Source organism: Embiotoca jacksoni, unplaced genomic scaffold, assembly GCF_022577435.1.
Source record: "Embiotoca jacksoni isolate LCO1_2020_lvr unplaced genomic scaffold, fEmbJac1.0.p SCAF_4, whole genome shotgun sequence".
NCBI lineage: Eukaryota > Metazoa > Chordata > Actinopteri > Embiotocidae > Embiotoca > Embiotoca jacksoni.
This window is the reverse complement of record NW_027185392.1, coordinates 24,683,536-24,708,272: the sequence shown is the minus strand read 5'-3', so window position 1 is coordinate 24,708,272 and position 24,737 is coordinate 24,683,536. Positions and strand designations below refer to the sequence as shown.

Here is a 24,737-nt window from a genome sequence, read left to right as displayed (position 1 = left end):
GAGCCGACCTCTAGTGGCACTCGCTGGTATTGCAGCTGAAGACACTTCTGGATCGGGTCGGTTGTGTCGCGTGGTTGTCGTGTTTCCTTCATTTCTGTTCTTCTATCAGGTAAACGTCGTTATAAACGGATTCTTGTTTTGTCCGTTGTGTGTTTATTGTTGTCGTTTCCTACTTTGAGCTGCAGACACAGTTAATACAGCTGCTGAGTTTGAGTCATGAACAACATGAATCCTGTTCATTGTGGAACTGTTTCACATTGTGTCTGTAGCGGGAGGAGGATGTATTTCTTATATTTCTTATGTGCAACGTGCACTTTCATCAGGAGTGTGTGTGCAGGTGTACATGTGTGTGTGCTTGAGACCCACCCTCAGTGGTTTAAGGGCCTGTGCATCAGGCAGGAACTTGAGCAGCGTGGAGGCGGCCAGCAGCAGGAAGGATCTGTTGATGGACTCGCCTCCCTCCAATCCCGAGAGAGAGAGTTTGTAGAGGCCGTTACAGGCCTCATGCCTCACAGCAGGCTGGAACCATGGCAACAATATACATGTCAACAAACTGAAAATGTTCAATATACCTTCACCTTCATTTAACGCCTTAGTTCTGATCCACATGTTGTACAACCCCGTTTTCAAAAGAGTTGGGACGCTGTGTAAAATGTGAATAAAACACAATGCGATAATTTGCTGATCATATAAACTCATATTTAATTGAAACTAGACCAAAGACAACATATCAAATGTTGAAACTCAGAAATTGTAATGTTTTGTAAAAAATATATGCTCATTTTGAATTTGTTGGTCCAAAATCATTATATATTGTTCAGCATTAATGGTGCCTTCCCAGATGGTTTTCAAAATAATTATACTATCAGTTTTAACCTGCATTTGTGGACGCAGCGATGAGCTGTGTTCACAGACGATGGTTTTCACAAGTGTTCCTGAGCCCATGCAGTGATTTCCACTCCAGAATAGTGTGTTTTTAATGCAGTGCTGCCTGAGGGCCCGAAGATCACCACCATCCAATATTGGTTTCCAGCCTTACACAACTTTTCCAGTCTTTTGTTGAATGTGTCTCAACGTTTTTGAGATGTGTTGCTGCCATCAAATTCAAATTGAGCAGATATTTCTCAGAAAACTACTATATTTCTCAGTTTCAACATTTGATATGTTGTCTTTGGTCTATTCTCAATTAAATGTTTTTTTTTGTGATTTGCAAATCATCGCATTCTGTTTTTATTTAGATTTTAGAAAGCGTCCCAACCTTTTTGGGAAACGCGGTTGTAGTTCAGACAGCATCACCCGGGTTTCAATAACTAGTGATACTGGTTCTGGTACCACACTCACTGTTTGCATTTTGACTGCCACAAATAAAAATGTGCGATTTAAAGATTTATACATTTGAAGCAAGTTGAGTAGATTAAGTATTTCTGAACAGAGAGAAGTGTTGTGTCACCTCAGGCACCAGCAGGGTGAGTTTCTTCAGCCAGTCATGGAGGTGGTCGCTGTCAGCCAGACTGGACTTCACTGTGGACGAGCAGTGAGCCCAGCTCACCAGCAGCCACATGGAGTAGTGAGTCACTGCAAAGAAACAAGCCTCGTGTTACGTTCCAGACATGAAGTGTCTGACTGGTTTCTTCTCCTGCGTTAAGGCCTCCTTCTGATACCACTGACACATGATTGGTTTTGGACTTAAAGATGATTACAGGAAAGTTCATGCATTAGGTTTCTTGATCCTTTCTGCATGTTTTAGCCTTACTTCATTCTTTCACACTTTTAGCAACAACACTGTCTGAAAATATACAACAAGAGTGCCAAAAAACAATTCTCACCTTCGTGCCGAGATCTGTGGTCAGACTGAGCCTTGAGAACTCTGTAACAAAAACAAAACACGTAAATTAGCTATGATTTCTTTGCTCATTTAAAATGACGTGTCAAAAGATATTTCTTGAGCTCCTGTGCTGCACACCTGTGTGCGAGGTTGTCGTAGGTGTAGGCCACATTGATGAGACGGTGGATCAGGTTGGTGCCTTGAACAAGACCGAGGAACACCTGTGAATCAACAGATCGGACGGTTACCAACTCACAGCTGATACCTGCGGCTGCCGTTCAGCAGTCATCCGAGTATTTCTCCACCTACCTCGGTCAGTCGAGGAATGTGCAGGCCCTTCCCGTGGTCTACGGTGGATTTACGGGATTTCCCCGGCCAGGCCCGTTTACGCTGGTTATCGGCGAGGCCGGACCAGGAGAAGACATCGTGGTAGGCCAGGTCCAGGTCTGCAGGGTCCACAGCAAACTGGCAGATCAGCTTCAGCAGGCAGGCGAGGCAGTCCAGCAGCCACTGCAGACCAGAGGAGGGAAGGAAACACGCCAACACTCAGTATCCTCTTCAAAGATATCTTTACACAAAACAGTCTGCACAAAATGGAACAAAACTGACTAAATAAAAAGTGTCCTCCTTTTATTTCTCACCACAGTCCAGGACTCCTGGTCTTTGGGTTCGAGGATCCCCGTGTTAAAGATCTCCAGGAGCAGCTGCAGACCTCCAGACGAAACAAACTAGAAGGAGAGGACGAAGGAAACACAAACTCAATGAAAGCCGGTGATCGGTGTGACCGGGCTTTGATCACAGCTGCTTGGTGTCGGTTTGTTCTGCAGGCTGTACTCTACCTTGCAGCTCCAGGTGTTTTTGCTGTTTTCTATCTGATCCTCACTGGAGTCGTCCGAGTCGGGGTACAGGTCGCTGTAGCTGCCCTACAAACACATACAGGGTTCAACACAAAGAACCCAATGCCAAAGTAATATTTACTATAGTTCAACATTTTGTTTTTTAAGTTTGTGTCCATGTGTTTGTGTGTGCAAAGGTCCTTAAAATATAGTGCGGTATCTTGTCTTTTCTACGTATTTTGTCTTCACAAAGTAATTGAATTTAGTAACTAAATTAAAAAAAGAAGAAATCCTGCGTGCAGCATTTCTCTCACAGTGGACTCTCTGTGGATGCGTCGGTTGGGTTTGCCCAGAGCCTCGATGATCTCCAGAGCATACAGCAGCTTGTGGGGACTTTTAATCCTCAGCAGCTCCTTCCAGCACAGGCCTTCCCCATTCTACAAACACAAACTCTCAGTCAGTGCTTTTCATATGAAGCAACAGAGTAATGAAAGGAATTTTCTACATGCTGTCACCGACCGTGTCGTCAGAGATGTTCTGGAAGGCCTGCAGCATCTTGGGACACGTAGGAAGAAGCATCAGGAGCTCCCAAACACGACGGGACAGATTCTCTGCATGAAGGTGAAGCTCCTCACACCGAGCGCTCTGGATATAAAACAACAGGTCATCAGCTCTAAAATATAACAACACTTTTACTTTTCCTTCCCATTTGTCATGAGTTAAAGGTAAAACCTTTAACAATCATAATCATTTAATGTTCTTGCGTATAAAGCAGAAGCTTGTTATCTTTACGAGGCCCCCCCCCACCCCGCCTACCTCTGGGCTCTCGGGGACCTTCTCGGTGTGGGGGCTGGGAGGTTTGAAGCAAGCCAGCATCTCCAGCAGGTCGAAGAGTGTGGTGAGGTGAGGCTCCTGCAGCAGCAGCAGCATGGGAATATGCTCCTTCTGGGGGGGCGGCAGACAGGAGGCTGGCAGCTGGATGCCTTCACCTTTCCTCTCCCTCCGCGGAGCTCCCAGAGACACAAACACCATCTGGGATCGAACACAACAACACAAATCAATGTTGGCATACACTGACATGATTAGAGAGAAAAAGATGAAACCAAACATGTTGAACTGACTGAAAGACACAAGCAGAGAAAGCAGCCAGTTACCTGCATGTCCTTGAAGCCCAGCTCGTGTAGCGTCTTCTCATCGTAGTCTGTGGTGAGTTCATGGCCCGAGGAGATCATCCTGACTGGTCCCATTAGACCACCTGCAGCACACAGGACACACCTCATGCTCACACATCCTTATGAAGCAGTGTTAAACCCCGGGGGCCTGATGTTACCATGACGACCGCTAAACCGATCTACACACGTTTGTTTGTGGGTGAACAGAACCAGAGCTGACCTGGGAAGTCTCCCTGCTGCCGGCCGCTCTGGCCGAACTCCTGCAGCTGGGCCTGCTGGTTTAGCTGCTCCTTCTGCAAGTTCTCGTACCAGTGGGTCACCTCGGCTCGCAGGTCGGCTACCTGGTCGCTGGGATACATCTCGATGGTCATCTGCAAGAAGACGGCAACATGGAAACTCAGGTACGGTACGCTACGCTACAGTACGCTACACCTTATTGTCCCCACGGCTAACGTTTTCTAGAGCAAGTGTTGCTGCATTTTGGACTGAACATAACATTATTCCTAAGAAACATACATTTAGGTGCTGTAAATAGTGAGGTTTGAGTAAAAGTAGACTTTACATAAAAATAAACAAAGCAACACCACGTTGCCCCAATGGAACTACATTTCAAAGCTAAAAGAAAACAGTGAATACTAACTTAAAACTAAATATTTGTACGATACGACATTGCATATTCTAAAAATACATTTAACATCTTCGGTGTCGCTCCAATTGCACGATCACTTTAAGGAAGACACTCAGGACCAGATTCTCTCCTAACAGGATGTTTAACATTCATTGAAAAGGTTCCTGTATAGGTTGGCTACTCTAATGTTACGGGCCGCTATCTGGATTCAAATTTAACAAAACTTTGGCTGGAAATAATATAATTTCAAGTAGAAAAATAACCGACACGTATTCTGTTTGTTGGGGAATAAGTATTTTTTGAATAATTTCTGCTCTCAGCCTGACAAGTTTTCCATTAAATGTGAAAAGTATGGTATGGTAAGTGAATACAGCTGGTTTGTTGTGTTGTGAGTCGGTCACCTTGTCCGGCAGGCCGGCAGGCTGACAGACGATCCGCAGCGGCAGCGACTGTTTGTCGCTCAAAGCCTTGAGGTGGCTGCTGATCCCCGTCCCCTCGATCTGCCACTGTCGAAGGTGGTACGCAAACCTGCAGCGTCAAGAGACCAAACACCACGTTGTTGATGCCCAGTAATGTTTTAATATTGTGTCAACGCTGCACAGGTGTCAGGTGTGCGTACCTGCGCCGGAAGGCCTCCAGGTGTGTTTTGAGCATGAGCAGACCCCTCTCGATGCTCGTCAGGCTGGAGTGAGCGTCCTTCTCCAGGTTTGCTGAGGCCATCAGGAGGCTCTCCATGCACTTCCTGATAAACTCCTGCTCCTTCTCCAGACCCGTTTTACCAGCTGGAGACATAAAACAGAGGACATTTTTAAGATCTATAGTTCGCTCATGAATTGCGGCCTGCCGGCACCAGAAAGGCTCCTGAGGCCGAAGCACGTCCTGGACAACGGGCCATAGAAAAGTTCACAGATTGCTTCTGTAAAATGTAGACAACTAATGAGGTTACCATGGCAACAGATCAGTAACATGATCGGGTATAAAAGATGATTTCAGACAGGCAGAGTCTCTCAGCAGTGGAGATGGGGAGAGGTTCACCACTCTGAAAGACTGTGTTGGAAAATAGTTCAACAATCTAAGAATAATGTTCCTCAACGTAAAACTACAAAGAATTAGTGGATTTCATCGTCTACGGTTCATAATATCATTAAAAGATTCAGAGAATCTGGAGAAATCTCTGAACACAAGGGACAAGGCTGGAAACCAATATTGGATGGTGGTGATCTTCAGGCCCTCAGGCAGCACTGCATTAAAAACACACTATTCTGGAGTGGAAATCACTGCATGGGCTCAGGAACACTTGTGAAAACCATCGTCTGTGAACACAGTTCATCGCTGCGTCCACAAATGCTGGTTGAAACTTATAGTACAATTATTTTGATCACATTTTTAATTAATATCACAAAAATATAAAATAATATCATTCCTTTCTTTGGAGAACTGAGTGAAAAGTAGTGACAGCTCTAGTTTTAGTTGAGAAACTGGTCATTTGAGCACACTTTTTTTTTGAGAACCAAAGTGCCATCGTGCCACAGTTCTGGTCGACTGCACCGAATGGACCTCAGAAGCCTCAGAACATCACAGCTGAATGTGGCAGTGACAGTCGGACTCCACGAATGTCAAAGAAAATCCATCTGGCTGCACTCCTGAACCAATCTGGCTTTTTTGGTCCGAAACAGCGACGTTCTGCCCCTCAGAAACACGAATGTCACTCAAAAGATTTCACTTGGCTCGTTGCTTCATTGCCGTGTGTGTTTTAAAGCATTTCGAGGGTCTTAATCGCCACTATCCCGAGACTGACCCAAAGTTGAATGTGCGCTCAATACTGAAGTCCATGATGAAATCTCAGAACTGACAGACCGGTGGTCACAAAAACACATGTAACTCAGGTGCTGATGTTGATAAAACAACATGACTGGGACTATATGACCATGCAGATGTCTTGAGAGCGGGACTGTTATAAAACATGTACAGTTTAGAGAAGATCGGACAATGCACATCAAAATTACAGCAACTTGTAGTTTCATTGCGAAACGCTCAAAATGGCAGCCACACCACGGGCACACCGTTGGACGAAAACAAATTATTTCAAGAATTTTTTTTATCCCAAACGTGTTAAGATTGCGCTGACCAAATTTTAAGTCGTTCTGATAAATTCTGTAGGAGGAGTTTGTTAAAGTACAACACGCGCAAATCACCAAAAATGGCGATGGAATTAAAAATGGCCAACTTCCTGTTGAGTTGAGATCATAGGGCCAACAGACTTTTTTGTAGATCTTGGTGTGATACACGTGTGCCAAATTTGGTACATGTAGGTGAAAGTAGGCGCATAGGGGGCAGTTTAGGAGGTGCTAGCGAACTGCTTGGCCACGCCCACTTGCAAAAACTATAGATTACGTAATTTTTTTTACCACGACTGACGCGTTCCGAGTTTTTTAGCCATGAAAAAAACTCATGAAACAGGTTTTTATTATTAATCCTATTTTAACAAACCCTGCAGATTATAAAATTTAAGATTAATTTGTGTTTTAAGATCTTTTTTGGGCTGATGAGTATGAAAAAAAAAAAAAAAATAGAATCCACAGATTTAAATGTCTTTTCGGAAATATTCAAGCATCGGTATTTAGGAAAATAAAACGTATGAGGAAGTGCTGTGTGTGTGTGTGTGTGAATGTATACAGACCATTGATGTAGTAGGAGTTGATGTACTGGATGGCAGCACGGCTGATGTCGGCAGACTGAGCTCTCAGAGCGATGCCCCACAGCTGATCCATCCCACACAGCTGGACAGACACAACACCGATTAACCATCAACTCAGACTCAGAGACGACACGAGTAATCGTAGGCTTCAACACTTGAATCCAAAGAGTTTGTTTACCTCACAGCTGGAGGTGTTGTCCAGCGCGCTGGTGGCGAGGCGGGCGAGGTTACACAGGTGTTGAAAGAGGTTGAGTCCCGTCATGCTGATGGTCTCTGGTTTCAGCTGGGGCATCTGGAGACACACAATCACATTAACGCACACCAACAGAGACACACATGAACACACCAACATGCGCTTCCTCTCCAGCGGAGTTCAAAAACAGTTATTGAACACGTTCTTTCTGTCCCGTCCGTCTTTTCAGCAGTTTAAAGTTGTTAATTCTCACATCATGTGGTGACTGTGGTGGAATCTGTCTGAGAAAGACATGATTTTAACCCTCCCGCTGTCCTCGGGTCCTCCTTGTCACCAATGATCCCCAAAAATATAACACATAAATATTTAAATTTATATATAAATATAAAACTCTGGAAACGTTGGGGAACTGAGGAGACCAGTTTCTGAAGTTTTGAAAGTGAAATGTGGTCCCATTCTTGCCTGATGTAGGATTTCAGTTGCACAACAGTTGCCCCTCTGAAATCATCTTTTTATACTCAATCATGTTACTGATCTGTTGCTATGGTAACCTAATTAGTTGTAGGATGTTCCACTAGGTGTTTTTTTTTATTTTTTATCTTTACACAACTTTTCCATCTTTTCTTGATCCTGTCTCAACTTTTTAGAGACGTGTTGCTGCCATAAAATTCAAAATGAGCAGATGCTTTCCATAAAACAATAAAATGTCTCCGTTTCGACATTTGATATGTTGTCTTTTGTCTATTTTCTATTAAATATGAGTTTTTGTGATTTGCAAATCATCATTTGTGTTTTTATTTCCATTTCCCCAGCGTCCCGACTGCTCAGGAGACGGGCTGTAATGTCTCTACCTTCTCCAGGAACAGGTGTTTGTAGGTCTCCATGCCCATGGCGTGCTGGTCTTTGCTGCGGACCTGATTGAGGAACCAGTGCAGAGCGTCATCGTAGCACTCGGCGTCCTCCACCAGACAGTGCCACAGGATGTCCACCTGCTCCAGACTCAGTCCTGACAGACGTACATGGACAAACACCATCACACGTTGGATCCAAACACATCCAAACAGACTCATTTGAGAATCTGTGTCTGATCTCTTCTTTCAGAAAGCCTCTACAGCTCTAATTATCTGCTTACTGCACCGCTTCTAAACATGGAGGTCAGGACCGTCCTCACGAGCTCCCGCGACATATGTGGGGGATTGTGTGATGATTAAAAGAATAAGTTTAACTAAAGTTAACAAAACTAACGCGCCTGCAGTAACGTGACGGTAACACACTGGAGCGCCGGCTCAGATACCAACACAGGAATGTGGAGCTGCTTTTATTTTTATCGGTATTGAGAGGACGTTGGCAGGTTTCAGCTGGATGTGGCCACGAGGGTCCCGGACCTCCTCTCCATGCAGCCCGAGGGCGTTTCTAGCAGGACTTTGCTCTCCACTTGTAATTCCATTATTAGTTTGTACTCCCGGTCCTATATTACAACCTTTCTGTGAATGTATAAATCAAATTTCCAGACTTGCCTTATCTAGAATTAAGTTTTTCAAATTCCATTAATAAACACGTACTGAAGATACAGTTCTGTCTTTTAACAAACTTTTCCAAAGTCTGTGTTTGATGAACCGAAGCTTCCAGATATTCAGGTCGGAAAAACTTCCATAAAACGGAAATGTTTGCTGCGAATTATCATATTGAGCTAAATGTGGTAAAACACTACTAAAAACATGATCTCACTCTCTCTCTCTCTCTCTCACACACACACACACACACACACACACACACACACACACACACACACACAGATGTGATGTATCACTGTGAACTAACAGTAGTGAAATAAGAGGTGGTTTTAATGATTTGTTTTGGGATCGCTGTGTTCTGGCAAACGTGTAACTCTGTATGAATAGATTTCACATGGGATCAGTGTGATAATATATCCTTATGATCTACTAATTGCAAACATGCATCCGTTGCCTAAATTAGAAGATACACATCTAATGGCAAAACAAATCTAAATTCGAAATAAAAAGTAAGAGTACATACCAAATTAAAGTTTAAAAACAGTTTAAAGGTATTTCTATCTTTTATGACAGTTTTAGAGTTGCAACGGTATTTTGTTGCGCATTAAAGATGAATCCAGGACTCATTGTGTTCACTGAGCAGGAGAAGTGAAGGTGAATCTTACTGAAGTGGTCTGGAGATCCCAGCGTGGAGAAGACACAGGTGAGGAACTGCAGACGGACCTGGACCTCCGCACTGTGGGTGTACCTGCAGCAGCACACAAGAGGCTCATTGTTTTGTTTCATTAACATTTTGCTGTTGCATGATGTTTAATGTATTTTTATGGTAGAGTATTATCTTTTATCTTATTTTCTAATCCAGTTTAAATGTCCGACATTTTCTAAATCGCCTGTAAAGCACTCTGAATTGCACTTGATCTGTTTGGACGTTGCGCCATAAAGAATGACAGCTTTAAGATGTGAAGGGACTCACAGTGCAAACTTGTGCCGCTGATCTCGGACTTCTTGGATGTAGTGTTGTAGGTTGTCAAAGAACAGTTTCATCATGTGCAGCTCCTTCTCAGCCCACCTGCAGTCCAAGCATCATTTAGTGAAACCCTTCCCCTCTCACAAGTTTCCTTTTTCACTGTTGAGTCTCAATGAGTGACGTAATTGTATTTCAAAGAAATTTTATATCCAAGAACAAGCAAAAGAAAAAGTAAAGTTTGAAACACATAAATTAAGTACAATTAGGAACACACAGGTTTCACTGTGCAAGCTTTTCAAAACTTGTATCTGACCTGAAGGCATTTGCTGATTCAGGGTTTCTATGTGGTTACTTACATGGTGATCCAGTGAGTGTCGTAGCTGGAGCCAAACTGCTGAAAAGTGCCGAAAAGTTTCGGTAGTAGACGCAAAGAAACCACAACAGACCTGAAGGAAGAGAAGAAGGAAGTCAGATTTTTCACAGCGCACCAAAACAAGAGGAACACACACAGAAATAACAACACAAAGATGCTGGTTATTCCACCGGAGGCGCTGCAGCATGTTTCAGAAGCAGTTTACTTGTGAAGGAAGCCACGTGAAGCTGCACAGACCAGATCAGATCAGTCAGGCAGGAAACCACACAGTCAATTTTCAAAATAAAACACCCTACGCAGGCTCGTGATCGTGTATCACACCACGACGTTAATGTCTACCCTCCTGATCTTTCAAGCAGGAAAAGAAATGTGTTGTCAGAAGAAAAGGCCCTTTATGTGAAATGTAGATATGAATTACTTGAGGATAAATGTTTTTTAACAACTAAAGCTGATTTAACTTTCTAATGTGGGCTACAGCACAACAAAGTAGAGAACAACAATTTCTTCACAGTCAAACATTGTACAATTTCAAAAACTTTTTAGCATCTAAATAAGATCATCCCAAAAGAAACCCCGAATTAAAAAAAAGAGAGCAGCGCTCTAGTTTGGGTCGCACTTACCGATGATGGGCCAAGTTGTCAAGGCAACCCTCAATGAAGCGCATCCGGATTTGTCGGTCAGTGAACCAACAGACCAGAGAACACAGCAGCTTCTCTGCTTCATTAATCAGACCCTCAGACAGATGAATCTGAACATGACAAAAAAAGGAAAGGACATCACACATTAACGTGAAAGCGGAGGACAGATTTGTTTTATTTTGCATCGTTTCTGGCTTTGACCTGCACATCTCCACCAATGCTGGGCGGCACAGCTCCTTATTTAGGCCTGGTTTTACTGGAGCATTACATTTTTTTTATTTTTTGCAGGTGTTAGTGCCTTAGTTTTCTGTTTGAGTTGGTTTGGGAAACACTAATCATGTAAATTACAACCCCATTTCCAAATATCAAAGGTTGAAACTGAGACATTTTATTCTTTTATGAAAAGTATCTGCTCATTTGGAATTTGATGGCAGCAACACATCTTTAAAAAGTTGTGACAGGATCAACAAAAGACCGGAAAAGTTGTGTAAAAATAAAATAAATTAAAAAAAAAAAAAAAAAAAGCACCTGGTGGAACATCTGACAACTAACCAGGTTACCATGGCAACAGATCAGTAACATGATTGGGTATAAAAGATGATTTCAGAGAGACAGAGTCTCTCAGCAGTGAAGATGGGGAGAGGTTCACCACTCTGAAAGACTGTGTTGGAAAATAGTTCAACAATCTAAGAATAATGTTCCTCAACGTAAAACTACAAAGAATTAGTGGATTTCATCGTCTACGGTTCATAATATCATTAAAAGATTCAGAGAATCTGGAGAAATCTCTGAACACAAGGGACAAGGCTGGAAACCAATATTGGATGGTGGTGATCTTCGGGCCCTCAGGCAGCACTGCATTAAAAACATACTATTCTGGAGTGGAAATCACTGCATGGGCTCAGGAACACTTGTGAAAACCATCGTCTGTGAACACAGTTCATCGCTGCGTCCACAAATGCAGGTTAAAACTCTCCAAAGAAGAAACCAGATAGAAACATGATCCAGAAACACCGCCGCCTTCTCTGGACCGAGATCATTGAAGATGGACTAAGGTGAAGTGGACAACTGTCCTGAGGTCTGATGGATCACAATCTGAGATTCTGTTTGGAAATCATGGACGCTGCATCCTCCAGGTTAAAGAGGAGAGGGACCATCCAGCTTGTTATCAGCTCAGTTCTAAAGCCAGCATCTGTGATGGTACAGGGATGCATTAGAGCACATGGCATGGGTAGCTTGAACATCTGGAAGGAAGCATTAATGCTGAATGATATATTCAGGTTTTGGAGCAACATATGCTGCCATCCAGACAACGTCTCTTTCACATGATGATGTCCAAGACGTGTTGCTGCCATCAAATTCAAAATGATCAGCTATTTTCCACAAAACAATGAATGTTCTCTTTGGTCTATTTTAAATTAAATATGTATTTTCATGATTTGCAAATCATCACATTCAGTTTTTATCTACATCTTAAACTGCGTTCCAACTTTTTTGGGAATTGAGCTGTACATTTAAATTAAAAATGTTATTGTCTCCTGTGGTCATCAAAGATAAACTAAATATGCAACCTATTAAAAAACACTAAAATATTTCAGTTAAAAAGAAAGTGAAGAAAAGGGCTGACTATTAAAACGGTTAAGTTACAAATTAAAAGGTTATATTTGGTTACAGTTCTCACATAAAGGTCATTAGTACAAGTTGACTGAAGCTCTATGAAGCTCTCTATGAAGAACTCTGCACCTTGCAGCTGTTTGGTGGGAAAGCTTCTTCTGTTATGTGGAATGTCACAATTACTAAACTTTAGTTGACCACTACCAAACAATCACATGATATTTGTGCTAGTTGCATTCAGCTGTTTTCATGAACATGAAAGAAAGCGATTATGGTGATTATCCAAAATAATTGCAGTCAGCTCAAATGACTGCGATCAGGCGATTACGTAATAATGGTGACCATTCTAAACATTGATCTATGTATACAAAGAAAAGGCGTACCGCATCTTCATCCTGCACCAGGTCCCACAGCAGAGTGTTGCCCTTCTTACAAACATTATCCAGGTTTATGTCAGTCACAGCATGGCTGCTGGAGTGTTGGTGTTTATGAACAGCTGGTCCTGCAAAGATAAAGAGCACTCACCAAATTAGCTTTCCTAGTTTGACTTTTACTTACTTTAACTGTGAGGCAACTATCAGTGAGGTCATCAACTATCAATGATGTCATCAAACATCAGTCATCAACCATCAGTGATGTCATCATCCATCAGTGATGTCATCGTTGGTTTGTGAACGTTATGAATCCTCCAGTTCAGATTCTGTCCGTCACCATCTTTGTTAGTTCGGAGCGGTTTGGAGCAGGAAGTGACCATATTTGGACGAGCTGGGGGAGGAGCCAGCGGTGGATCTGACCGATCTGATCGGAAACCTGACGATACTACGTCCTGCCCACCGATAGCTGTAACCTGACTGCACCACAGGCCTGTCAATCAAACAGACACGCCCCCAAAAACAGGTCTTCTTGAATCTTCTTTTCTAATGAATGAGGGATTATTTTCAGATGGACCTCCAGAAAACTAATAAGAAGGAGTGACTTTAGCTAACAACACCGAGATAACTGATGGACACATTTTATTCACTTTGGATTTGATGAGAGAAGTTGAATGGGAGTCTATGGAGCCGGAGGCTTTTTGGAGCCGACCTCTAGTGGCACTCGCTGGTATTGCAGCTGAACACACTTCTGGATCAGAACCATTTTACAGACCTGAAGCTACGAACTCTTTTATAAACAGTTTATGGATTTAACTCAAAAACGAATAACAAAAACTTGATATTGCAATGACAAGTATAACCTGATTATTTTAAGTCGTCGACTGTGGCTCACCTTGCACCAGGTGCTCATGGTAGATGGAGGCCAAGTTGGGGAGGTGCTGCTGGAGATGGGAGCTGAGCTCAGCATGGGAGTTGATCTGGACCAGCTCCTCCTCACAGCCGGACTCCTCCCCGTCAAAATCAGCCATGTTCTTCTCCGACTTGGCGCTGACCTGGGAGCTGCTGCAACTGACGTCATCAGCACTCAGCATGTCCTCGACCATCGGACTGAGGGACAAACAGAGCAACGTGATCAGGAAAACACAAAATCAACATCATAACTAAAGGGAGGAAACACTTGAGACCAGAAATGCAGAGCACCATGAATAACCCTGAACTGGTTCTTGCTCAGAGAATTAATGAGATTTACGACATCTAAAGGCAAAAAAAACCACCTCCATTTGCAGAAAACAAATGCTAATCATATTAACCCATATTTAATTTAAAACAGACAACAGATCGAATACTGAAACTGTAATTTTTTATGTTTATTCAAAAATATCTGCTCATTTTGAAGCAGTAGAGCATGTTATATTTTTCATTAAACAAAATTTCTCAGTTTTAACATTTGATCTGTTGTCTTTGGTCTATTTTCAGTTCAATATGCGTTTACATGAATTGCAAATCCTCATTCTGTATTAATTTACATTTTACTACATCGTGTCCACACGCTCACACTATGAACAGGAGGTGGAGAAGCAGTCCTACCCTTCATGGTGGTGGTGGTGGTGGTGGTGGTGGTGGTGATGGTGCTGCGGGTTCATGAAACGGCGACAGTTGAAGAGCTCGCTGCCCATAGCCTCTCCAAGGAAGTCCCCGGGCCGTGGCAGACAGGGGGGCTCTTGAGGCCCCTGGATCATCTGGGAGGGGCTGATGTCCGGCGCCTGCTGTTGAGGCTCCGCCCCCTCGGGTCGAGCCGACGATGACGCAGAACAAGCATCCAACATCCTCATTCGGCCCTCTAACGACGTTGAGGCTGTAACCAGGACAGCAGAGTTCTCTGGGTTGAAGGGTAGACCTTTAGGTATGGCCCCTCCCCCCGAACCGCCTTGCCCCGCCCCCTGACTCGGCCCCTCCCCCAGAGCCTCCCCCGCCTTCCTCTTCCTCGACTCGATCTGCTCCCGAGGCTCCTTCTGCTGATCGCCTTCAGCGGCCGACCGGTTCCCCTCGTCTTCATCCTCTTCGTCGTCGTCATCGTCCTCGTCATCTTCCTCATCGTCGTCTTCCTCCTCCTCCTTCAGAGCCTCGCTGTCTGCCATGTCGTCGGAGTGCATTTCGCTGCCGGGGCTGCCGGCCGATTGGCTGGCTCTGCTGGAGGCGGCCTCGTTGCTGGAGGCCTCGCTGCGCCCGCTGCTGCTGCCCGGCCCGCTGCTGCCCTCCTCCACGCTGTTGGCCGTCTCGTCGGAGCTGCCCTGCATCGACTCCTGAGGAAGCACACAGAAGCCCTTTTCACAACTCCAACACATCAATCTCACGTTTGGCTTCATTCAGACACCAAAACATCCAATATTTGGCTGTACAGGAAGTTATTGTATAATATTTGAGCCCCTCACAGTCCTGTAAAGCTGGCATGAAGGAGAACACTTCTTAGAGATCAGCAGTTTTCAGACCAAACAGTTGGGAGGACTTTCCTGAGGAAACAGGTTCTAGAAGGCTTTTTACTGTTTACATTCACACCAACAACAGTTACTGTGAATGACAGCTGCTGCCGGAGACACGCTCCCACACTTATTCCTCCAACTGAGGAAACACTGCTTGAAATTAATCTTCATATTTTATCTGTTTGAAGAAGCAAAGAGTTTCATTCCAGAGGGCCAATAAACACAAATGGAACGGTTTAAATTGATCATAATTACATTTCAGATGTATGAACTGATTCACCTGAAGCCTCCTGATGATCCGCTACCGTTTGCGTTGTCAGTTTTATCATTACGGGTCAGTAGAAAAGCAACACTTCCTGTATTTTTCAAACTAAAAGCCCTAAAAGCCTTTTACAAGGAATAACCCCCATAAAAAGGCTTTTATAGTGAAGCATTCACAGGAAGGTGTTCCTGAAGTCAGACGATCAACAACAAGCTGCAGAGCTTCAAACATCATCACATCGTCAACGGAGACTTTCACGTCTCTTTGTTGAATCGAGTCTCGCTGCGTTTCCTCCGACGTGAACAAACTTCATAAACTGGACTTTGTTGTCGCTTCATTTCTCAGGATTGTGTTGAAACTTTGTTCTGCTGTTCTAAAAGGCTTCGTTCGTAGCTGTAGTTCACTGTTATCTTACTGTGTTTTAAACCCGCAGGTTGTCTGTGCTCCTGTGCGTGTCACCACAGTTCCCATGGTAACGGGGAGAGGGAGGAGCTAAAAAAGTCCCACAAAACGTAGTTCTAGGAACCTAAAAGGTTCTAAGTTCCCCTGGTGAGGACACGCAGAAAGATGGAAATTCCTCCCATCGCTCTGTGAACGCTGAAATAGTTCCTGCGGTCTGAAAACACCGACTGACTTCAGGTCAATTTACAGCCACCTGTTGAAAACACGTCCTGGTGTTTGTGTCTCTGCATTCATTCAGACCTGTAAGACTGCTGTTGTGAACCGTAAGCAGGGTACTTATTTGAGACTTGAGACAGACGCTTTAAACTGCAATCAAATTAAAGGAAACGGGTGAATGTCTGAAACCAGTCCTCCAGGATCGCACCGAGATGTTTTGTGATTGTTGTGATCAAAAATTTTTGATTTTGTGGTGGATTTTCTAAAAAAAACTTGCAATGTAATCTGTGGAGTTTGGAGTGAGTTTTTTGCGTAAAATTGCGGGAATAAGAAAAAGTTGCAAGTTCAGAAAGAAAAAGAAAAAAGATTTAAGCCCTCCCTGATAAAGTAATAAATCTGAAATCACTTCCTGTGATAATAATCCTGCTGCACATCAGAGATATTTTAGCTCAACTTTTTTAGAGTGAACCGTGGAGATAAAAGTTCCTAGAAGCTCCTAAAAGGTGCTAAAAGCTCCTAAAAGGTCCTAAAAGCTGCGTATGTTTCCAGAACAGACCGTCTGTGACTGGAATATAGAAACAAGGACTACATCAGCCTTTCAAAATAAGAGCTTTAGATGCTGTTTAATTCATGTTCATTCAACACATAGACCTGCTGGATGAAACAAACAAAGAGACGTCTCTGACAACTGGACGTGTGGAGAAAACTCATTTAACATCCAGTAATATGGAATCACTTCCTTTGATCACAAACATTTAATCATCATTTTAATGTGAAGGACACATTTCCCACAAACCCCGTCACTTCCTGTTTCTCCTCTTGTTCCTGTTCCTCCGTGAACAGAGTTTTATTTGGAGATGAAAACAGCAGCAGAGACTTTCTGGTTGAAATGAGGAGTTATTGTTGGTAATAAAGAGAGTTTAGTTTGAAAAGACTTATTTTATGTTTTAATACTTTCAGATTCTGATGACGACGTTTTTTAATGGAAAAATTGTGAGAATTTAAAAAAAATTGCAACCTCTGCAAATATTGCAGTTTGCTTGAATGAGCGTTAATTATTGCGATCTTGATTTCCTGGAAGGACGGACTACAAGTTTCAGGTGCAACATCTCAACTTCATGTTGATCACAACATTCATTTCCTCCCAGTTTCCAGTTTTCCTTCAACAACATCAGCAGAATAACGTTGGTGACGATACGGTTTCTGACTAAATATCAAATGCTGACATTTGGACAATTACATCTGTATAGTTTCAGCTCTACTTTGTGTTCCATGCTGACTGATGTACTGAACATGATGTCTGTGTTTACCTGCACATCGGTGTTGTGATTCTGCTGCTGATTTACTTTATGTTTTAATACTTTCAGCACAGATTCTGATGATGATGTTTTTTGCGGAAAAATCGTGAGAATTTAAAAAAATTACAAGATCCCACAAATATTGCAGTTTCCTTGAATTAGCGTTTTATTATTGCGATCGCAAGATGGAGATTTCCTGGAGGGACTGAGAAACACATTTGTGTTGCAGTCAAAGGAACTTCAGTTAATTCATAGAAATCGAACATCCTTGAATGCACACGGGGAAACAAAAACCAGCTCCGAAAATAAAAAGCCTGTAAAAAGTTAAGTAGTTTTGTGTTTGACAGCTTCCATGTAGACTCCATCACAGTTAATTTATTGACTGGTTCTTTCTTTGAAGATCCTACATGATGTCTGTTCAGATTTCCATTTCTTTTTTTGATTATAAAGCAGGTGTAGGTATCATATAAATACTGTAAAATTGTGCTGTTTGGACTTCTGCCCCCAACCTGTGATTGGTTAGCCTCGGTGTGTGTCATCCAATCAGAAGAGGACGTCAGTGACATCGATGCACCTTAAACACAGTCACGAAGCAGCCTGTTCCTGATGGAGCTCCAGATGTTCAACTATACTGAGATGGCTGTTCAGACCTAAAACCAGTACAGAATATTTCCTTGTGCGTGTCAGGTTTGATCCGTGTTGATCTCCGTACCTCTGTATCAGACAACCTCTGCTGGCCTCTTTTGCTGCCAGTCATCATCTGGTCGTCCATCTCGATGTCACTGCCGCCGCTCTGCTGAGTGTCGCTGTTGTCACTGCTGTCTGGACTGGCAGCCGGCGACCCTGAAACCACACAGAATAACACGCTGGGAACACTGGGAACACCGAGAACACTGGGAAAACTGAAAACATTGGGAACGCTGGGAGAACCGAGAACGCTGTGAACACTGAGAACGCTGAAAACAGAGAACACTAGGAACACTGGGAACGCTGAAAACAGAGAACACTAGGAACACTGGGAACGCTGAAAACAGAGAACACTAGGAACGCTGGGAACGCTGAAAACACTGAGAACGCGGGGAACACTGAGAACGCTGGGAAAACTGGAAACGCTGTGAACACTGAATGCTGGGAACGCTGGGAACGCTGAAAACACTGGGAACACTGAAAACGCTGGGATCACTAGAAACACTGGTAACGCTGAGAACACTAGGAACGCTGAAAACAGAACACTAGGAACGCTGGGAACACAGAACGCTGGGAAAACTGGGAACGCTGGGAACACTGGGAATGCTGGGAACGCTGAAAACACTGGGAACACTGAAAACGCTGGGATCACTAGAAACACTGGGAACGCTGAGAACACTGGGAAAACTGAAAACATTGGGAACGCTGGGAGAACCGAGAACGCTGTGAACACTGGGAACGCTGAAAACAGAGAACACTAGGAACACTGGGAACGCTGAAAACAGAGAACACTAGGAACGCTGGTAACGCTGGGAAAACTGAAAACACTGGGAACACTGAAAACACTGGGAAAACTGAGAACGCTGTGAACACTGGGAACGCTGTGAATGCTATGAACGTTGAGAACGCTATGAACGCTATGAACGTTGAGAACGCTGTGAACGTTGGGAACGCTGTGAATGCTATGAACTTTGTGAACGCTGGAAACGCTTCCAAAAAAATTGGGTTGCCGTGTAAAATGTGATGATTTGCAAATCATGTAAACATATTTAATTGAAAATACACAAAAGAAAACAAAGTAAATGTTGAAACTGAAAAGTTTTGTTTTTTGGAAAATATGTTTGAATCTGATGTCAGCAGCACGTCTCTATAAAGTTGTTCCAGGATCATGTTCACCACTGAGCTGCATCAACTCTTCTTTTAACAACACTCTGGAAACGTTGGGGAACTGAGGAGACCAGTTTCTGGAGTTTTGAAAGTGAAATGTGGTCCCATTCTGGCCTGATAGAGGATTTCAGCTGCTCAACAGTTCAGGGTCTCCATTGTCATGTTTTTCATGTCCTGATGCTCCAGATGTTTTCAATGATTGACAGGTCTGGACTGCAGGAGGCTAGTTTATCAGCGGACTCTTTTACTAGAGAACCATGCTGTTGGAATACGTGCAGAATGTGGTTGGACGTTGTTCTGCTGAAATAAACAAGACCTTCCCTGAAAGAGACGTTGTCTGGATGGCAGCATATGTTGCTCCAAAACCTGAATATATCATTCAGCATTAATGGTGCTGATAACAAGCTGGATGGTCCCTCTCCTCTTTAACCTGGAGGATGCAGCGTCCATGATTTCCAAACAGAATCTCAGATTGTGATCCATCAGACCTCAGGACAGTTGTCCACTTCACCTCAGTCCATCTTCAATGATCTCGGTCCAGAGAAGGCGGCGGTGTTTCTGGATCATGTTTCTATCTGGTTTCTTCTTTGGAGAGTTTTAACATCATTTGTGGACGCAGCGATGAACTGTGTTCACAGACGATGGTTTTCACAAGTGTTCCTGAGCCCATGCAGTGATTTCCACTCCAGAATAGTGTGTTTTTAATGCAGTGCTGCCTGAGGGCCCGAAGATCACCACCATCCAATATTGGTTTCCAGCCTTGTCCCTTGTGTTCAGAGATTTCTCCAGATTCTCTGAATCTTTTAATGATATTATGAACCGTAGACGATGAAATCCACTAATTCTTTGTAGTTTTACGTTGAGGAACATTATTCTTAGATTGTTGAACTATTTTCCAACACAGTCTTTCAGAGTGGTGAACCTCTCCCCATCTTCACTGCTGAGAGACTCTGTCTCTCTGAAATCATCTTTTATACCCAATCATGTTACTGATCTGTTGCCATGGTAACCTGGTTAGTTGTCAGATGTTCCACCAGGTGCTTTTTATTTTAGCTTTACACAACTTTTCCAGTCTTTTGTTGACCCTGTCACAACTTTTTTGAGACGTGTTGCTGCCATCAAATTCAAAATGAGCCGATATTTTTTACAAAACAATAAAATCTCAGTTTCAACCTTTGATATGTTGTCTTTGGTCTATTTTCAATTAAATATGACTTTATTTGATTTGCAAATCCTTGCATTCTGTTTTTATGTACATTTTACACAGCTTCCACACTTTTTTGGAAACGGTTGTAATTGGCAAATATTTAGATAAAACAAAAAAATGTTTAACACCTTTTAAGCAGATATTTTAACCCATTTGCTGATTCAATCTTTTCAAATGTGAGGACATGGTGCTTTTCTTTGCAGTACGTGCAGTAAAGTTGGGTTTTGGGCAGTTGGTCAGATGAAAAAAGACATCTGAAGATGTCATCTTGGGATGTGCAACATTTTTTACTATTTTCTGACATTTCATGAAAAACAATCAATATTTTTTTGTTGCAGTTCCAGAACCTATTTTTAGACCATTTAAGCCAAAGCCCTCAAATATAAATGTTTCGGCTCTAAACGAAAGCCTGTTTCTTCAGACATGACTAAGCTCCTGCAGAGCCACAGAGAATAGATTTCACAGGCTTCTCCCTGATATGAATCCAGGCTAACCTTTCTTGTTGCCCATCGGGATGTTGGTGTTCAGCAGGGAGGCAAAGGAGCTTTGTTTGGAGAGCTGGGCTTTCGCTGCCAGGGCGTTGTTCCATAAAGCCTTGATCAGCATGGAGGCCAGGTACAACGTCTGAGGGAGACGGACACGGACACTCGTGAGCATTTCATCATACAAAAACTCCACAAACACCTGAAAATAAAACAGTGTTGTGAACTTTTCAGTGTCCGAATGTGTGTTTTACCTGCTCAGTGTGGGCACTGGGATGCAGACCGGACACCAGGTTGAGGACATGGCGGAGAGGCACTGGGTCAAGATTTTTTATGAGTGAAGGGAAAAGGTCGTGGATGTAGCGACTACAATGTTTGAGCTAAAAAAAAAAGACAAACAAATACAAAATATTACTTTTAGGGGAGCAGAAACTCCTTCCTGAACTTTAAATAAAACTGTTACAGATGATCTGTATGATTGATTAATTTATAGCACTAACGTGATACTAAGGGCTGTTTATACTTATACCAGAGTACTATATACAATATTCTGACATACCACACAACATATCATTCACATTATCTATCCCAAAGTTAAATATCCCGCCTCGCAGTCGTCGGCCTACACCAACCTGTCGAGTTGCAGTTTACATCCATATCTGTACAGACAGGAAACTGGCCAATAAAGCTGATTCTGATAGAAAACAAAGTCATGACAGTAGACACTGCTTTATATATGGATGGCAAACAATAAACAATCACCAGTTTCATGGTAAGAAGTGTCATAAATTCAGAATCCAACCAAACGGGAAAAAACTGCCACAATGTCTCATTAAATGTGTTTTTGTGTGTTTTTGTAAAGAATGGAACATTTCAATACTTCATCATTTCATCCGAGAGACGTTTGCGTGACATTTTGTCATAATTAGCATATTTATTATCCTCATCCTCGACTCCGAGTGGACGTTTGTGCCGATTGAAGGCGTTCCCTGAGATGTGTTCACAAGATAGAAACCTTTATTATCTACCAGTGTTCACTAGAGAGGCAAAATCGTATAAACAGAAATGAACCCAGCCTGCCAGCGCTGCTACAACACGCCGTTCCACTGACTAATAAACAAGTTCATGGAGCGGAAGAAAATGTGTGCAGTCAGAAGTAAAGCGGTCCGGTCTCACCTGAGCTGCAGCCCAGATACAGTCTACATGCTGAGTGCTGAGTCGACCCTCTGCAGCCAAGAAGTTCAGGATCACTTGGCACTGCTTGATGATCTAGGAAACAAACACACTCTGGTAAAGACTCTGGAAGAAAATATAACAATCTCCAAACCAGAGGGCTCAGCTTACATTGAATGTATAAACTAATACACAATAAAACAAGGGTTGAACTTTGAAATGTAATTGTCGGTCAGTTCACATCACCGGATCAAAGGTCTCACCTCGATGTGTAAATTTGGCCCAAATATATGCTCCACGACGTTGTTGTGGATCAGCCAGTCTGCGAGTTCCTTCGCTATGGACCTGGAGGGATGAAACACAACCAGGCAATCAGTGAGCAACACACAAGAGGAGGCCAACATACAACATAAAACATACAACATACAACATAAAACGGAACCTGCGACATGCACGCAAACGTCTGAAATGAGATCTTTTGTCTTTTGTCACTTTATCATACTGCATACCAAGTACCAAGTTTTAACAGAAATATTAATGCACAATAACACAGGGTCAGCTGACTGAATCAATGCTCCGCCCACATCACTGATGCTCCGCCCACATCACTGATGCTCCGCCCGGCTCTGATATGAAAGTGAAGCTGAGTTTGTGACTGTTTCAGCCTGAACTGATGAACACATCCAGAACTATCAGCTGGTTCCTGGTTAGTTTGAAGTTCATCCTTGTTGGTGTGATTGACTGTGGCTGCAGGCTGCTTTCATCCTGGAGCACCGAGGTGGATGTCGGTTGGAGGAACCGTTGCGTCTCTCCCTGAATGTGACGGAGTTTTACTGGACGTCTCCACGTTGTTGGTGTCACGTGAAAAACTCTCGTTGACACAAGTGCAGCTTCGCCTGTAATTAAGATGATTCCCACTCTGAAGGTTCTCTGTCTCTGGAGCTGCTGCAGCAGGTGACTGACAGCTGTCTGTCTTCCTCCTCTGCTCGGAGGTTCAGACACACAGACCTCTCTTCTGGACCCGAATAGTGAAAACAGATCAATGTGTTCATCAGAACCAGAGTTGGTGAGATCAAATGTGGAGGATGACCAATGAGAGGCAATAATAAAGACCAACATTCTTTTAAATTGATCAAGTATTGATAGCAGCTTATCAATACGATGCTCCAGCGCCAGTTGCAGAGGGTCGAGTTGCAGAGGGTCGAGTTGCAGAGGGCCGAGTTGCAGAGGGCTGAGTTGCAGAGGGTTGAGTTGCAGAGGGCCGAGTTGCAGAGGGTCGAGTTGCAGAGGGCCGAGTTGCAGAGGGTTGAGTTGCAGAGGGCCGAGTTGCAGAGGGTTGAGTTGCAGAGGGTTGAGTTGCAGAGGGCCGAGTTGCAGCGGGCCGAGTTGCAGAGGGCCGAGTTGCAGAGGGTTGAGTTGCAGAGGGCCGAGTTGCAGAGGGTCGAGTTGCAGAGGGTCGAGTTGCAGAGGGCTGAGTTGCAGAGGGTCGAGTTGCAGAGGGCCGAGTTGCAGAGGGTTGAGTTGCAGAGGGCCGAGTTGCAGAGGGTTGAGTTGCAGAGGGTTGAGTTGCAGAGGGCCGAGTTGCAGCGGGCCGAGTTGCAGAGGGCCGAGTTGCAGAGGGTCGAGTTGCAGAGGGTTGAGTTGCAGAGGGCCGAGTTGCAGAGGGTCGAGTTGCAGAGGGCCGAGTTGCAGAGGGCCGAGTTGCAGAGGGCCGAGTTGCAGAGGGTCGAGTTGCAGAGGGCCGAGTTGCAGAGGGTTGAGTTGCAGAGGGCCGAGTTGCAGAGGGTTGAGTTGCAGAGGGTTGAGTTGCAGAGGGCCGAGTTGCAGCGGGCCGAGTTGCAGAGGGCCGAGTTGCAGAGGGTCGAGTTGCAGAGGGTTGAGTTGCAGAGGGCCGAGTTGCAGAGGGTCGAGTTGCAGAGGGCCGAGTTGCAGAGGGCCGAGTTGCAGAGGGCCGAGTTGCAGAGGGCCGAGTTGCAGAGGGCCGAGTTGCAGCGGGCCGAGTTGCAGAGGGCCGAGTTGCAGAGGGTCGAGTTGCAGAGGGCCGAGTTGCAGCGGGCCGAGTTGCAGAGGGCCGAGTTGCAGAGGGTCGAGTTGCAGAGGGCCGAGTTGCAGAGGGTCGAGTTGCAGAGGGCCGAGTTGCAGAGGGCCGAGTTGCAGAGGGCCGAGTTGCAGAGGGTCGAGTTGCAGCGGGCCGAGTTGCAGCGGGCCGAGTTGCAGAGGGCCGAGTTGCAGAGGGCCGAGTTGCAGAGGGCCGAGTTGCAGAGGGCCGAGTTGCAGAGGGTCGAGTTGCAGAGGGCCGAGTTGCAGAGGGCCGAGTTGCAGAGGGCCGAGTTGCAGAGGGCCGAGTTGCAGAGGGCCGAGTTGCAGAGGGCCGAGTTGCAGAGGGTTGAGTTGCAGAGGGCCGAGTTGCAGAGGGTCGAGTTGCAGCGGGCCGAGTTGCAGAGGGCCGAGTTGCAGAGGGTCGAGTTGCAGAGGGCCGAGTTGCAGCGGGCCGAGTTGCAGAGGGCCGAGTTGCAGAGGGTCGAGTTGCA

General features: G+C 44.3%; 1 protein-coding gene across 2 annotated transcripts in view; it reads right to left on the bottom strand.

Moving 5' to 3' along the window:
* The window catches only part of usp34 (ubiquitin specific peptidase 34), an 89,219-nt gene that overhangs the window by 35,669 nt on the left and 28,813 nt on the right, over positions 1-24,737 (bottom strand). For both annotated transcript variants that reach the window (XM_069166841.1, XM_069166842.1), the window contains exons 9-37: positions 22,470-22,551; positions 22,210-22,302; positions 21,288-21,413; positions 21,046-21,175; positions 18,203-18,333; positions 14,420-15,135; positions 13,725-13,939; positions 12,842-12,960; positions 10,827-10,954; positions 10,190-10,279; positions 9,840-9,935; positions 9,532-9,614; positions 8,204-8,358; positions 7,338-7,451; positions 7,142-7,241; positions 5,081-5,243; positions 4,863-4,989; positions 4,054-4,204; positions 3,816-3,916; positions 3,478-3,693; positions 3,181-3,306; positions 2,976-3,098; positions 2,665-2,748; positions 2,467-2,553; positions 2,135-2,335; positions 1,964-2,046; positions 1,827-1,867; positions 1,451-1,575; positions 367-519 (exon numbers count right to left, since the gene is read on the bottom strand). In XM_069166841.1, the coding sequence (XP_069022942.1) occupies positions 367-519; positions 1,451-1,575; positions 1,827-1,867; positions 1,964-2,046; positions 2,135-2,335; positions 2,467-2,553; positions 2,665-2,748; positions 2,976-3,098; positions 3,181-3,306; positions 3,478-3,693; positions 3,816-3,916; positions 4,054-4,204; positions 4,863-4,989; positions 5,081-5,243; positions 7,142-7,241; positions 7,338-7,451; positions 8,204-8,358; positions 9,532-9,614; positions 9,840-9,935; positions 10,190-10,279; positions 10,827-10,954; positions 12,842-12,960; positions 13,725-13,939; positions 14,420-15,135; positions 18,203-18,333; positions 21,046-21,175; positions 21,288-21,413; positions 22,210-22,302; positions 22,470-22,551 (4,159 nt within the window). The remainder of the gene's footprint in view (positions 1-366; positions 520-1,450; positions 1,576-1,826; positions 1,868-1,963; positions 2,047-2,134; positions 2,336-2,466; positions 2,554-2,664; positions 2,749-2,975; positions 3,099-3,180; positions 3,307-3,477; positions 3,694-3,815; positions 3,917-4,053; positions 4,205-4,862; positions 4,990-5,080; positions 5,244-7,141; positions 7,242-7,337; positions 7,452-8,203; positions 8,359-9,531; positions 9,615-9,839; positions 9,936-10,189; positions 10,280-10,826; positions 10,955-12,841; positions 12,961-13,724; positions 13,940-14,419; positions 15,136-18,202; positions 18,334-21,045; positions 21,176-21,287; positions 21,414-22,209; positions 22,303-22,469; positions 22,552-24,737) is intronic.